This window comes from Papio anubis, chromosome 17, assembly GCF_008728515.1.
Source record: "Papio anubis isolate 15944 chromosome 17, Panubis1.0, whole genome shotgun sequence".
Taxonomy (NCBI): Eukaryota; Metazoa; Chordata; class Mammalia; order Primates; family Cercopithecidae; genus Papio; species Papio anubis.
Window position 1 is genome coordinate 4,342,496 of NC_044992.1, and position 16,667 is coordinate 4,359,162.

A 16,667-nucleotide genomic window follows, 5' to 3' on the forward strand; every position below is an offset into this window, starting at 1 on the left:
TTATTGCATCTCCTTAAAAACAAAACTGTAATTCCTCTCCTGACCTCCTCCATCATCTGACCCACACAGACCCTGTTTGTACAGTTACCTTGTATGCGTCATGACAACTGGCAGGAAGGGGTCAGGAAGTGACAGAGGGAGTTTAAACAGGAATATATGCAGAAAGAAGTGTTGGGGCAATTGTCCTAGGGAAGTGATGGGTCAGGAAGCATTCCCAGAGAAAATTACAAGATCTTCAAAAATAAAGTAAAGGCTGGGTGCGCAGGTGGCTCATGCCTATAATCCCAACACTTTGGGAGGCTGAGGCAGGAGGATCACATGGGGCCAGGAGTTCAAGACCAGCCTGGTCAACATGGTGATACCTTGTCTCTATTAAAAACACAAAAATTAGCTGGGCGTGGTGGCATACGTCGGTAAGCCCAGCTACTCGCATACGTCTGTAATCCCAGCTACTCAGAGGCTAAGGCACGAAAATCACTTGGAACCCGGGAGGTGGAACTTGCAGTAAGCCGAGATCACGCCACTGCACTCCAGTCTGGGCGACAGAGACTCTCTCTCAAAATAAAAATAAAATGGCCGGGCGCAGTAGCTAATGCCTGTAATCCCAGCACTTTGGGAAGCCAAGGCAGGCGGATCACGAGGTCAAGAGATTGAGACCATCCTGGCCAACATGGTGAAACCCCGTCTATACTAAAAATACAAAAATTAGCTGGGCGTGGTGGTATGCACCTGTAGTCCCAGCTACTGGGGAGGCCGAGGAAGGAGAATTGCTTGAACCCAGGAGGAGGAGGTTGCAGTGAGCCAAAATCACGCCACTGCACTCCAGCCTGGCGACAGAGTGAGACTCCGTCTCAAAAAAAAAATAATAAAGTAAGATATGATGTGAAGGTTAAAAACTAAAAAAAGATTTTAAAAAAGGAATAAAGTAAGACAGAAAGGGGGCCAGGCACACTGGCTCACACCTATAATCCCAGCGCTTTGGGAAGCTGAGGGAGGAGGATCACTTGAGGTCAGGAGTTCAAGACCAGCCTGGGTAACATAGCGAGACTTCCTACAAAAAAATTAATAATTAGCTGGGTGTGGTGGCACATGCCTTAGTCCCAGCTACTTGGGAGGCTGAGGTGGGAGAATTGCTTGAGCCCAGGAGGTCAAGACTACAGTGAGCCAAGTGTGTGCCACTGCACCCCAGCCTGGGCAACAGAGTAAGACCTTGTCTCAAAAAAAAGACAGGATGGTAGAAAAGTGGGCAGGGCATTTTAAGAGATACAGAAAAGGCAAGGCAGAAAAAGGAAGGAGCCCATGGTTCAGAGTCTGGCTTAGGCATCAAGCAGATACAGGTTCCAATGCCTGCTGATCTTAGGCAAGGTTCTTGATTCCAATTTCTCTGGAAGAATGAGGATTCAGTGAGATGAGTGCTACAATGTGGTAGAAGTGTAGCTGTGGAGATTGGTCACTTTAAAGGATAATCAGAAGACAGGTGCTGAGGAATCTCAGGATAGGAATCTGAGGTAAGAGCTCTCAAGGCTTACACTGGTGAGGAGAGGAGTGCATAAATACTTACTTTGAGAGAACCACAAGCCCGAGGGAAATAGGTCATACAAGCCTTCATTCCTTCCAATGCTGACTGCTCACACTATAGGAAAAACAAAGCGAGAGGCCGAGAGCACCATATCACCATATTCCATCTCCCCCAGCACCCGGCAAGGGCCTTTCTCCAGAAATCACTTTTTCTCAGCCCCTCCCTCTTCTCACTTCTTCAATCCTATTCCCCAGTCATTTCCATCAACAAATTAAACAGTGTGAGAAGGTAAGGACTGTGTGGGGGACATAGGGAAGGGCCCGGGGAGACATCTCACCTCTGGCCTGAGGCCCAGCAGGGAGGTGAGAAGGCCAGGGAGGTGGTTCATGGAGATATCCCGGAACAGTGCAGGCAGCTGGGCTGCATATCGGAGGAGGTCCCTCAGGACAGCCACAGCCAGCTCCATTGTGGCAGGGGGGTCCTGGGTCTAAAGAAAAAATAGTGTCTTGTGCTTCCAGCCTCACCTCGACTGTCACCAAAGAGCAGCAGGAGGCACTGCAATAAAAGCATTCTGAGAAACACCACAGTTAATGTCAGCATGACCATCCAAGCCACTACCTGGCGGAAAAGAGGGCACGGAGGCATGGAGTATCCAAGAGTAACATCTCTGTCTACAGAAAGGACATGTGTTTACGTTTTACTATTAAGGGTTCTAGGGGTATCTGGGGTCCTAGGAATTTGTGTGGGGAAAAAAAGAGTAACAAAGCCATACCTTAAAGACCTGATTAACTGGAAGAGTTTTCTTTTCTTTTTTTTTTTGAGACAGAGTCTCACTCAGTCAGGCTGGAGTGCAGTGGTGCGATCTCGGCTCACTGCAAGCTCTGCCTCCCGGGTTCACACCATTCTCCTGCCTCAGCCTCCCGGGTAGCTGGGACTACAGGTGCCCACCACCACGCCAGGCTAATTTTTTATATTTTTAGTAGAGACGGGGTTTCTTCGTGTTAGCCAGGATGGTCTCAATCTCCTGACCTCGTGATCCGCCCATCTCGGCCTCCCAAAGTGCTGGGATTACAGGTGTGGGCCACCGCGCCTGGCTGAGTTTTCTTTTCTTTTTGAGACAGGGTCTTGCTCTGTACCCCAGGATGGAACGCACTGAGGCAATCTCAGCTCACTGCAACCTCTGACTCCCGGGTTCAAGCGATTCTCATGCCTCAGCCTCCTGAGTAGCTGGGATTACACGCATGGACCATCATGCCTGGCATATTTTTGTATTTTTAGTAGAGACAGGGTTTTGCCACATTGGCCAGGCTGGTCTTGAACTCTCGGAGTCATGTGATCCGCCCACCTCAGACTCCCAAAGTGCTAGGATTATAGGCGTGAGCCACGGTGCCCAGCCCCCCCCCCCCTTTTTTTTTTTTTCTCTTTGAGACAAAGTCTCACTCTGTCACCCAGGCTAGAATGCAGAGGCGCAATCTCGGCTCACCGCAGCCCTAGAAGAATTTTCCAATGACCTCATACTAATGTTCCCTGCTAGAAAGGGAGAAGAGCACTTTTCAGACTGAAAACTAAGCCTCAGTCATAACAAAACTGCCCCACCTCTTTGAGGTTGCTACTAGCTGGCTCAAACCCACCCTGGAACTCATGGAGAAAAAAAGTTTGAATTTAAAAGGACTTCCTTAGAAAATTAATATGTATCTAAGGAAAAAGCATCCAGCACATATCTCCTGCTAGACGAGAGGAGGCTACGTGTCAAAAAAAAGAGAATACTTACGAAGCAAAAACAGGCAGGCCTACCAACGACACACAGGCCCTCATCACTGTCCAGTAATCCTACCGCATTTCTCTCTGGTTAACTCTGCTACTTAAGTCTTCTTCTCCAACTCCCAACTCGCTACTTCTCCCACCACTGTCACCTGCTTAACCTTGCTCATAACTTCACAGAAAAAACTGAAGCCCAGAGATAATTACAAGGAACTATAAAAACAGCAATTACTTTTGCACCAACCTAATAAAACAGCCTTCACTTCCCACTCTCAAACCTCGAAATTTCTTTCTTTTTTTTTTTTTTTTTGTTGAGACAGAGTCTTGCTTTGTCGCCCAGCCTGGAGTGCAGTGGCCGGATCTCAGCTCACTGCAAGCTCCGCCTCCCGGGTTCACGCCATTCTCCTGCCTCAGCCTCCTGAGTAGCTGGGACTACAGGCGCCCGCCACCTCGCCCGGCTAGGTTTTTGTATTTTTTAGTAGAGACGGGGTTTCACCGTGTTAGCCAGGATGGTCTCGATCTCCTGACCTTGTGATCCGCCCGTCTCGGCCTCCCAAAGTGCTGGGATTACAGGCTTGAGCCACCGCGCCCGGCCCCAAACCTCGAAATTTCATCTTCACACTATCCACTCTCTCCTGCCCTCTTCCTACCCAAAGACAGTCCCTCCACTGTGCTTTCTTTTTTTTTTTTTTTGGGGCGGGTCACCGGCTCTGTCGCCCAGGCTGGAGTGCAGTGGCGGATCTCAGCTCACTGCAAGCTCGCCTCCCAGGTTTGCGCCATTCTCCTTTCTCAGCCTCCCGGTAGCTGGGACTACAGGTAGCCAGCCACCTTGCTTGACTAGTTTTTGCTCCATTTTTTAGTAGGGTGGGGTTTCACCGTGTTAGCCAGGATGGTCTCGATCTCCTGACCTCGTGATCCGCCCGTCTCGGCCTCCCAAAGTGCTGGGATTACAGGCTTGAGCCACCGCGCCCGGCCTACTGTGCTTTCAATACTGTCCCCTCCCTTCCTCTCAGAACCTTACACTTTCACTGGCTTTATCTCCCTTGAATTTCTAACCAGTCCCCATCACATGGACTCTTCCCACTGACATTTATACAGCTCAAGTCTCTCCCATCTTAAAAAGGCTTGTCTTTTTCATTTTATTTATTGATTGATTTTGAGATGGAGTTTCCCTCTGTAGCCCAGGCTGGAGTGCAGCGGCATGATCTTGGCTCACTGCAACCTCCGCCTCCTGGGTCCTCGTTCAAGTAATTCTCCTGCCTCAGCCTCCCTAGTAGCTGGGATTACAGGCACACGCCACCATGCCCGGTTAATTTTTGTATTTTTAGTAGAGATGGGGTTTCACCATGTTAGCCAGGCTGGTCTTGAACTCCTGACCTCATTATCTGCCTGCCTCAGCCTCCCAAAGTGCTGGGATCACAGGCATGAGCCACCGAAAAAGTCTTTTCTCGAGCCCATACTTCACTTGCCAAATCCCAGTAATCACCCCATTTCTCTCCCTCATCATCCATTAGAGCCCAGCATCTTGAAAGGATTTCCCATCTTCCCTCCTTCCGTTTCCCTTCTCCCATTTGCTTCTCATCCCGAGCCAGTCTGGCTTCAGCATCCACTGCTCCAGCAGAACCACTCTCACTGTGGTCTCACCACCCATGCTGCTAACCTAATAAACGATTCTCAGTCTGCATCTTGTCCCACCTCAGGAGGCACATACAGAAATAACTCCTCCCTCATCCCTCAAGGGGTCTTCACTTGGCCCCCTCCAGCCCACAATCCTGGTTATCTTCTTCTTGCTGTTGGCCTGTCTCAGTCTCCTTCGTAAGTTCATCTTCCTCTACCTGACCATTAAGTGTGATGTGCTTTAAAATCCAGTCCATAAAAGGACTTGTTTTGATAATCTCATCCTCAGTTTCAACTGCCATCTAAACACTGAAGACTCTTCCCCCTAGTAAAAGATGCCAGGCCAGGCACGGTGGCACACACCTATAATCCCACACTTTGGGAGGCCAAGGTGGGAGGACTGCTTAAGCCCAGGAGTTTGAGACCAGCCTGGACAACATAGCAAGAACCCATCTGTACAAAAACATTTTTTTAATTACTAGTGGGTGGTGGTGTACGCCTGTAGTCTCCGCTATTGGTGGGGGCGGTGGGGGGTACTGATGTCAGCACGAAATGTCAAGGCTACAGGGAGCCATAATCACAACACTATATTCCAGCCCGGGTGACAAAATGAAACCATGTCTTAAAGAAAAAAAAAGAACAAAAAAAGGGCTGGGATTGGTGGCTCCTGTAATCTCTCCTATTGGTGGGGGCGGTGGGGGGTACTGATGTCAGCACGAAATGTCAAGGCTACAGTGAGCCATAATCACAACACTATATTCCAGCCCGGGTGACAAAATGAAACCATGTCTTAAAGAAAAAAAAAAGAACAAAAAAAGGGCTGGGATTGGTGGCTCCTGTAATCCCACACTTTGGAAGGCCGAGGTGGGTGGATCACCTGAGGCCAGGAATTCAAGATCAGCCTGGCCAACATGGTGAAATCCCGTCTCTACGAAAAATACAAAAATTAGCCAGGTATGGTGATGGGCGCCTGTAATCCAGCTATTCAGGAGACTGAGACAGGGCTCCTTCTGAACCTGGGAGAAGTAGGAGGTTGCAGTGAGCCAAGACTGGGCACTCTCCAGCCTGAGCCCACACAGCTAGACTCCATCTCAAAAAAAAAAAAAAAAGGAGCCGGTGGCAGTGGCTCAAGCCTGTAATCCCAGCACTTTGGGAGGCCGGGCAGACGAGATCCACCGCAGAGGTCAGGAGATCCCGAGACCATCTGGCTATACAGTTGTGTCCTCTACTAAAATACAAAAAACCTTGGTGAGGTGGCGCGCACCTGAGTCCCAGCTACTTGGAGAGCTGAGGCAGGAGAATGGCTTGAACCACAGGGGCAGGATTGCAGTGTGAGCGAGATCTGCATACTACACTCCGGCAGGAGGCTGGCAGTTCCATCTCAAAAAAAAAAAAAGAAGTATCTTCAACTAGAACAGGAATCAGCAAATGATGGTCTTTGGGTGCCTGTTTTTGCATAGCCCACAAGCTAAGAATGGCTTTTACATTTTAAAGGATTGGAAAACAAACAATATACAATAGAAACTATATGTGGTTCACAAAGCATAAACACTTCCTATTTGCAAACATATACTTCACAGAAAAAGTGCTAGACTCTGAGTACCAAGAAAGCAGGGCCACGTACATCTCGCTGTCTCCCCAGAGCTTGGTACACCCCAGGCCTGCCGTATGTGCTTAGAAATGCTTGTTAAATAACTAAGTGGAGATGTTACCAAAGGATGTAAAAGTAGGGGAAAAAATTAAGACGTTAAAAGAGTAACAAGTATGACCAACCCACAACCAACCTTATACTGAACAGGAAACAGTTGAAAGCATTCCCCTTGAGAACAGGAACAAGACAAGGACGCCCACTTTCACCACTTCTATTCAATACAGTACTGGAAGTCCTAGCCAGAGCAATTAGACAAGAAAAAGAAAGAAAGGGCGTCTAGGCCAGGCGCAGTGGCTCACACCTGTAATCCTAGCACTTAGGGAGGCCAAGGCAGTCAGATCACCTGAGGTCAGGAGTTCGAGACCAGACTGGCCAACATGGCGAAACCCTATCTCTACTAAAGATACAAAAATTAGCCAGGCGGGGTGGCAGGCGCCTGAATCCTGCCTACCTGGGAGGCTGAGGCAGAAGAAATGCTTGAACCCAGGAGGCAGAGGCTGCAGTGAGACAAGACTGTGCCACTGCACTATAGCCTGGGCAACAGAATGAGAGACTCCATCTAAAAAAAAAAACCAAAACAAAAAAAAGAAGAAGAAATAAAGGACATCTAAATCGGCAGAGGAAGTCAAACTGTCGCTATTCACCAGTGATATGAACATATACCTAGAAAACCCTAAAGACTCATCCAGAAAGCTCCTAGAGCTAATAAATGAAGCCAGTGAAGGTTCAGGATACAAAATCAATGTACACACATCAGCAGCACTGCTGTACGCCATCAGCAACCAAGCTGAGAATAAAATCAAGAACTCAACCACTTTTACAACAGCTGCAAAAAAATTAAAATACTTAGGACTATACCTAACCAAGGAGGTGAAAGATCTCTACAAGGAAAAGTACAAAACACAGGTGAAAGAAATCATAGACGACACAAACAAATGGAAACATGTCCCATGCTCTTGGATAGGTAGAATCAATATTGTGAAAATGGCCATACTGACAAAAGCAATCTACAAATTCAACGCAATTCCCACCAAAATACCACCATCATTCTTCACGGAACTAGAAAAAACAATCCAAAAATTCACATGGAACCAAAAAAGATCCCACAAAGTCAAAGCAAGGCGAAGCAAAAAGAACAAATCTGGATGCATCACATTACTTGACTTGAAAATATACAACAAGGCTACAGTTACCAGAACAGCATGATACTGATATAAAAATAGGCACCTAGACCAATCGAACAGAAGGGAGAACCCAGATATAAAGCCAAATACTTACAGCCAACTGATCTTCAACAAAGCAAACAAAAACATAAAGTGGGCAAAGGACACCCTTTTCAACAAATGGTTCTGGGATAATTGGCAAGCCACATGTAGAAGAATGAAACGGGATCCTCATCTCTCACCTTACACAAAAATCAGCTCGAGATGGATCAAACACTTAAATCTAAGACCTGAAACCATAAAAATTCTAGAAGATAACATCAGAAAAACCCTTCTAGACATTAGCTTAGGCAAAGAGTTCATGACCAAGAACCCAAAAGCAACAAAAACAAAGATAAATAGATGGGACTTAACTAAAAAGTCTCTGCACAGCAAAACAAATAAAATCAGTAAACAACCCACAAAGCGGGAGAAAATCTTCACAAACTATGCATCTGACAAAGGACTAACATCCAGAATTTGCAAAGAATTCAAACAAATCAGCCAGAAAAAAACAAATAATCACATCAAAAAGTGAGCAAAGGACATAAACAGGCAATTCTCAAAAGAAGATACACAAATGGCCAAAAACATATGAAAAAATGCTCAACATCACTACCATTTGATCCAGCAATCCCACTACTGGACATCTACCCAGAGGAAAAGAAGTCATTATATGAAAAAGACACTTGCGCACAATATTTTATAGCAGCACAATTCACAATTGCAAAACTATGGAACCTGCCTAAATACCCATCAGCCAACAAGTGGATAGAGAAAATGTGGTATAGGCCAAGAGTGGCGGCTCACGCCTGTAATCCCAGCACTTTGGGAGGCCAAGGCAGGCGGATCACGAGGTCAGGAGTTCGAGACCTACCTGGCAAACATGGTGAAACCCCATCTCTACTAAAATTTTAAAAATTAGCCAGGCATGGTGGTGCACACTTGTAATCCTAGCTACTCAGGAGGCTGAGGCAAGAGAATTGCTTGAACCCAGGAGGCAGACATTGCAGTGAGCTGAGATCGTACCACTGCACTCCAGCCTGGGCGACAGAGCGAAACTCTGTATCAGAGAGAGAGAGAGAGAGAGAGAGAGAGAGAGAGAGAGAGAGAGATAGATAGGTAGGTAGGTAGGTAGGTAGATAGATAGATAGATAGATAGATAGATAGATAGATAGATAGAAAGAAAGAAAGAAAGAAAGAGAGAAAAAAATGGAATACTACTCAGCCATAAAAAGGAACAAAATGATGGCATTAGCAGGAACCTGGATGGCATTGGTGACCATTAATCTAAGTGAAGTAACTCAAGAATGAAAAACCAAACATCATTATGTTCTCACTTACAACTGAGAGTTAAGCTACGAGGACGCAAAGGCATAAAAATGATATAATGAACTCTTGAGGACTCGGGAGGAAGGGTGGGAGATGGGTGAGGGATAAAAAACTACATATTGAGTACAATGTACACTGCTCAGGTGATGGGTGAACCACAATCTCAGAAATCACCACTAAATAAATTATCCATGTAACCAAACACCACCTGTTCCCCCAAAACTACTGAAATAAAAATATACATATAGGCTGGGTGCAGTGGCTCACACCTGTAATCCCAGCACTTTGGGAGGCTGAGGCAGGTGGATCACTTGAAGTCAGGCATTTGAGAGCAGCCTGGCCAACATGTTAAAGCCTCGTCTCTACTAAAAATACAAAAATTAGCCAGGCATGGTGGCAGGGGCCTATAATCCCAGCTACTCAGGAGGCTGAGGCAGGAGAATCACTTGAACCCAGGAGGCAGAGATTGCAGTGAGCCCAGATCATGCCATTGCCCTCCAGCCTGAGTGACAAAGCGAGACTCCATCTCAAAAAAAAAAAAAAAAAAGGTTTCTATTTGAAGCTTATCCTCTCCACTATCAGGGAATTGTTTTCCAATTATTCTGTCCTCAGAACTACATGTTCAAGTTGAAAAGAACATGCCACATCCAAGATGGGGAATAAGGTGGGGGAAGAGGAGGAAGTAGGGCAGCAGCTGAATCCTCACCTGTAACACCTGCTGAATGCTCCGAAGCCAAGACACACAGTGCTGCTGGAATAGCTCTGTGGGGCTCTCCCCTACCAGCAGGGACAGCAGACACAGGCCCTCGAACCTTCGAAGAAACAAGAGAGTCATGGTAAGTGGGCAGAGGCTAGACTTCCGAGACAGTGACTGACTGCTCTTTTATTCTCACAAGGCTACAGAAAGACTTCACTCCCAGTCCACTGTGGTTTCCAACTCCCGAAATACTTGGAGTGAGGTGGAAGAAGCAAAGAAAGAAGGCAGCAGAGGTAATCCCAGGGGAAATAGGACGTCTGGGAGCTGGAAAAGGTAGGGTTCAAATCAAGTGAGCTCACACAAGGAATGTAACTGTCCACATTCTTGGGAATAGAGAGAGGTCTTGAATCCTGGGGGCGGTGACAATGAAAGGAAAGATGTACATATGCCCACTTCCTAAGGGAACACGCCCCTGGAGAAGAAACAGGGCCAAAGACTTACCGAGTTTTGATGGAACTGAGACGTGCATTACTGAGACTCACCAATGCCCCAAGAGCTGAAAGGTTCTGGGGGAAAGAAAACGGGGAAGCGAGTCACAAACGGGATGTTAAAAATGCAGAAGATTCTCCAAGCCCTTCTCTGTCCCAGCACCCAGGAAGCCTTTCTGAAGTCGCACCTCCTCTGAGGCCAAAAGGCCATCCCATCAGAAGCCTTAGGCTTTTCCCTTTTTCCTGTGGGAAAGGCTGTTTCTCCGCCTTTCCTCGAGTTATATTTCACCTGATCCCTCCCCCAATGCCCCACCCAAGTAGTCTCAAACAGGACAGCCCAACTAATCCTACTACCAGACTTCAAAGATGGGTCTGCTTCACCTCTGTATGTCTGGACAGCACCTAACATAGGATACATCCATAAATGCTTTTGCTGAATGGACACTGAACTCATCCATTATCCTTCCTTCACCCTCAAACAAATCCTCCTCCTCCTGTTCCTGGCTTCCTTACAGCTGTAAAAATGCCAACATAGACCGAGTCAACCAGAATCCTCCTTCCAGTTCTCCCCTTCTCTCACATTCTGGAAGCCCACGAAAGATGTTTCCTCAACAGCCTCCCAGGTAACCTCTCCATGCCCCGAATGGCCAGCCTCCTCTCACGGCACCCGCATCTCCCTAACGGCATGCATCGCTCCTTCTTCCAACACACACACTATGCACGAGGTTAGGTGAAGGAATACAGAGCTCAACAAGATTAATAAGGTGTCTCCCTTTTGTGGAGGGAAATGTTTATTCACTGTTCAATAAATATTTACTTCACATGGCTGGGAGCGGTGGCTCATGCCTGTAATCCCAGCACTTTGGGAGGCCAAGGCAGGCGAATCACGAGGTCAGGAGAGCGTGACCCTCCTGGCTAACACGGTGAAACCCCATCTCTACCAGAAAATACAAAAAAATTAGCCAGGCGTGGTAGTGAAACCTGTAGTCCCAACTAGGGAGGCTGAGGCAGGAAGAATGGCGTGAACCCGGAAGCGGAGCTTACAGTGACAAGATAAACCACTGCACTCCAGCCTGGAGCAACAAGAATGAACTGTCAAAAAAAAAAAAAAAAAAAATTTACTTGACATATACCTCATGTGAGACCTTGTTTTAGGTGCCAGGTGCTTATTTTCTAGGTAGAAGAAACAGAAAATAAACAACTGACAAAGTAAATACATGGTATATCAGAGGGTGCTAAGAACTCCAAGGAAAAATAAAGCAGAGTAAGGAAGGAAAGCAGTGCCCAGAGTAGGTAAAGAGGACAGGATTTAATGTAGGAGAATAGGTACAAAAAGCATCTCCAAAAAGGCCCTTTAGGCCAGCCTGGGCAACAGAGTGAGACTCTGTCTCAAAAAAAAAAAATCAATCAATCAACCAATCAATAATAAAAAAATACAATGTTAAATTGTATGGTTTGTGAATTATATCTCAATAAAGCTGCTTTGGCCAGGCATGGTGGCCTGTAATCCCAAAATTCTGGGAAACCAAGGCAGACGAATCACTTGAGGCCAGGAGTTCCAGCCCGGGCAACACAGCAAGACCCCACCTCTACAAAAATTTTTAAAAATAAGGCAGGTGCAGTGGCATGTACCTGCAGTCCCAGCTACTCTAGGGAGACTGAGGCAGAAGGATCGCTTGAATCCAGGCGTTCAAGGCTGCAGTGAGCTATGAACACATTACTACACTCTAGCCTGGGCAAAAGAGTGAGACTCTCTCTTTAAAAAAAATAAAATAAAATCTGGCCAGGAGCAGTGACTCACGCCTGTAATCCCAGCACTTGGGGAGGCCAAGGCGGGTAGATCACTTGAGGTTAGGAGTTTGAGACCAGCCTGGTCAACATGGCAAAACTAATCTAAAATTCTACTAAAAACACAGAAGTTACCCAGACGTGGTGGTGTGGTTTCGCCATATTGGTCAGACTGGTCTTCAACTCCGGACCTCAAGTGATCCGCCTGCCTTGGCCTCCGAAAGTGCTGGGATTACAGAAGTGAGCCACCGTGACCAGCCTAATGAAGCTGTTTTTATAAAAAGGCATACTGATAACCATAAAAAAAAAAAAAGAGTGTTCCAGGAAAAGAAAAAAACAGAGGCTGGGCAAGGGGCTTATGACTGTAATCCCAACACTGGGAGGCCAAGGCAGGAGGATCGCTTGAGCCCAGGAGGTCAAGATCAGCCTGTGCAACTGAGGGAGACCCCATCTGCACAAATAATTTTTTAAAATTAGCCAGATGCGGTGGAGGGCACCTGTGGCCACAGCTACTTGGGAGGCTAAGGTGGGAGGTTTGCTTGACCCCAGGAAGCCAAGACTGCAGTGAGCCACGATCGCCACCACTGCACTCCAGCCTGAACGGCAAAGCAAGATCCTGTCTCCTTTTATTTTATTTTTTTTTTTTTGAGACAGAGTTTCGCTCTTTTCGCCCAAGCTGGAGTGCAATGGCACGATCTCGGCTCACCACAACCTCCGCCTCCCGGGTTCAAGCAATTCTCCTGCCTCAGCCTCTCAGGTAGCTGGGATTATAGGCATTCACCACCATGCCCAGCTAATTTTGAAATTTAGCAGAGATGGGGTTTCTCCATGTTGGTCAAGCTGGTCTTGAACTCCAGACTTCAGGTGATCCACCTGCCTCAGCCTCCCAAAGTGCTGGGATTACAGGTGTGAGCCACTGCACCCAGCCTCCGATTCTGTCTCAAAAAAGAAAAATAGGCCGGGCGCGGTGGCTCACGCCTGTAATCCCAGTACTTTGGGAGGCCGAGGCCGGTGGATCACCTGACGTCAGGAGTTCGAGACCAGCCTGGCCAACATGGTGAAACCCCGTCTCTACAAAAAATACATAAATTAGCCCAGCGGTAGTGGCATGTGTCTGTTATCCCAGCTACTCTGGAGGCTGAGGCGTGAGGATTGCTTGAACCCGGGAAACGGAGGTTGTGGTAAGCGGGGATGGTGCCACTGCACTCCAACCTGGCAACAAAGCGAGACTCCGTCTAAAAAAAAAAAAAAAAAAAAAAAAAAAAAGAAAAAGAAAAAGAGCGAAGACTATGAGATGACAGCACACTTGGTATTTCTGAAGAACAGCAAGGAGACAAATTGTTGCTGGAGAAAAGTGAGCAAGGTGGAGAGGAGTAACCAACGATGAAGGTAGTAGGGCCAGACTGTGCAGAGCCATATAGGTGATTACAGACTTTCGCTCTGAATAAGATAAAAGCCGTGAAGGGGAGAGAGAAATTGAGCAGAGGAGTGATAATATCTGACTTCTGGTTTGCTTTTTTTTTTTTTTTTTTAACCAACAGCATTTGTGTTGTCTTGTTGAGAAGGAAGAAGCACACAGATGAGGTAGGAGGTTACTGTAATATGCCAAATGATGATGCAGCTTGAAGAATGTGGTAACTGTGGAGATACAGAGCAGTCAAAATCAGGATGTATTCTGAAGGCAGAGCCAACAGGATTTGCCATCAAATTGGATTTGGGTGGAAAATAAAAAGAAGGGTCCAAGATAACGCCAAGGTTTTTTGCTGAGCAACTAGAAAGATGAAGCTGCCATTCACGAAGAAGGGAACTAATGCAGGAGGAGCAGGTTTGGGGATGACAATGACAATCAGGAGTTCAGTTTCAGAGCTGTTCAATCTGTGATGTGCATTTAACACGAAAATGGAGATGCCAAATAGCCACTGGGTAGACAAGTCTGAAGAGAACTCCTGGCTGGAGATGCAAACTCAGGAGTTGTTGGCCTTGAGACTGGATCAGTTCACCAAGGGAATGAGAACAAAGAGAGAAGAGAAACAGTGCAAGCACTGTTGTAGGCACTCAAACCTTCAGAGGTCACAGAGGTGAGGAGGGATCAGTCTTTACTGGAAAGGAGTAACCAGTGTGGTAACAGGAGAATCAAGAGAGGAGAGGAGCTGGGAGAGGTGACTCATGCCTATCATCCCAGTACTTTAGGAGGCCAAAGTGGGAAGACTGCTTGAGCTCAAGAGTTCAAGGCCAGCCTCAGCAACATAGCGAGACCTCTTCTCTACTAAAAATCAAACAAATTAGTTGGGTGTGGGCGCACACACCTGTGGTCCCAGCTACTCAGAAGGCTGAGGAGGGAGGACTGCCTCAGCCTGGGAGATCAAGGTTGCAGTGAGCTATGATAGCACCACTGCACTCCACCCTGGGCAACACAGCGAGACCGTCTCAATGAAACAAACAAAAACAAAAAGGGGAGAGACATCCCAGAAGTCAAGTGAAGACAGTTTTTTAAATAGGAAAGTATAATTAATTGTATCAAATGGTACAGATAAGTCAAATATGATGATCCAAATTGACCTTTGAACTTAATGTCTTGATGGACACCAGTGATCTTCAAGAGTTACCATTTCACCCAGCAAAGGGTTGTTTCGGCAGCATTGAGGCTAAAAGCCTGAATGTAATGAGTTCAACGGAACAACCATCATAGTAATAATTCATTCAGGGAAGAACCTTTAATAGATGTTAAAATGAGTGGGTGAAAGGTTGACAAGATCTAAGATATTCACATTATCTCCCCCCAAGACACTTAATTACAAATGAAAAACATCATACCGTTATAACAGTGAAAACACCTGGCAGAGACCCGCTTAACCTACAGCACATGCTCCTGATAAGATGCACCAAGAATGACACATCATTTCTGCAGGGTTTTTTTCTTTTTTGTAGAGACGGGGTCTTGCCATGTTGCCCAAGCTAGTCTTGAACTCCTGCGCTCGCTGATCCTCCCACTTCGGCCTCCCCACTAAGCCTCTGAATCTCATGCTGGGATAACAGGCATGAGCCACTGCAGCTGGACGACTTCTGTAGTCTTCTTGCTGAAAACGCACAAAGCTCCAGTTTAATTTGTCTGTTGTTTCCTCATGATTAGATTCCAATCTGAGGGGCATCCTACAAAATAACTATCCTGTACTCTTTAAAAATATCAAGATCATAAGACAAAGGCGGAAGAACTATTTCAGATTAAAGAAGACTAAAGAGACATTATAACTAGATGCAAGCTGGGCGCAGTGGCTCATGCCAGCACTTCGGGAGGACAAGGTGGGTGCATCATCTGAGGTCAGGAGTTCCAAGACCAGCCTGGCCAACATGGTGAAACCCCATCCCTACTAAAAAATAATAAAAATAAAAATAAAAAATTAGCCGGGCATGGTAGCAGGCGCTTGTAATCCCAGCTACTTGGGAGGCTAAGGCAGGAGAATCGCTTAAACCCAAGCGGCGGAGGTTCCAGTGAGCCAATATCATGCCACTGCACTCAACCTATGTGACAGAGTGAGACTGTCTCAAAAGAAACAAAAGCAAAACAACAACAACAAACTAAATGCAATGTGTGACCCTGCATTAAATCCTGGACTAGAAATTTTGTTGTTGTTGTTGTTATAATGGGTGCCTTTAGGAGAACTGATGGCAAAACTTAAAAAAGATCTGCAGGTTAAATAATTTATTGTACCAATATTAATTCTCCGATCATGATGATGGAGTGTGGTTATGTAAGAGAATGTCCTTGTTTTAAAGGAAATACACACTAAAATATGTCAAAGTAAAAGGACATCATATCTGCAACTTACTCCTAAATTGACCCAGAAAAAATATTTGACAGAATTCCTGTATCCTCTTCACCTAGAATTCTCCAATTTTTAAATGTGCATTTATGTTATTCTCAGAATGATAGTTTAGGAGATCTGTCATTATCAGAATGATAACATAAATATGCATTTAAAAACCAGGAAATCCGGCCAGGTGTGGTGGCTCAGGCCTGTAATCCCAGCACTTTGAGAGGCCAACGCAGGTGGATCACTTGAGGTCAAGAGTTCAAGACCAGCCTGGCCAACAGCGCAAAATCCAGTCTCTACTAAAAATACAAAAATTACTAGGGTGTGTGGCACAGGCCTGTAATCCCAACTATTGGGAGGCTAAGGCAGGAGAATCGTTTGAACCCGGGAGGCGGAGGTTGCAGTGAGCTGAGACTCCTCAAAAAAAAAAAAAAAAAAAAAAAATGGAGAATCTAAGAGAAGAGTATATATTGAAATTCTTTCAAATATTGTTCCAACTTTTCTGTAAATTTTCAGTTATTTCAAAGTAATGCTAAAAGAATGAGAGACAAAAAGTACAGATAGCACTTTTAAGGAGTTTTTGCCATAAAAGGAAGTACACAAATGGCAAATGGGGCAGTAGTTAGAGGGTGATTTGTTTTTTGAGACAAAGTCTCCCTCTGTTGCCCAGGCCAGAGTTCACAGGCGCAATCTCAGCTCACTGCAATGTCTGCCTCCCAGACTCAAGCAATTAGCCTGCCTCAGCCTCCTGAGTAGCTGGGATTACAGGTTTGTGCCACCACACCCAGCTAATTTTTGTA

The 16,667-nt window shown here is 46.1% G+C and overlaps 1 protein-coding gene across 1 annotated transcript in view; it reads right to left on the minus strand.

Annotated features, from left to right (window-relative positions):
• The window catches only part of PELP1 (proline, glutamate and leucine rich protein 1), a 31,419-nt gene that overhangs the window by 9,572 nt on the left and 5,180 nt on the right, over window positions 1-16,667 (minus strand). Inside the window, 4 exon segments of the mRNA XM_003912130.4 lie at window positions 1,562-1,633; window positions 1,857-2,006; window positions 9,789-9,894; window positions 10,281-10,345. Of these exon segments, the coding sequence (XP_003912179.3) occupies window positions 1,562-1,633; window positions 1,857-2,006; window positions 9,789-9,894; window positions 10,281-10,345 (393 nt within the window).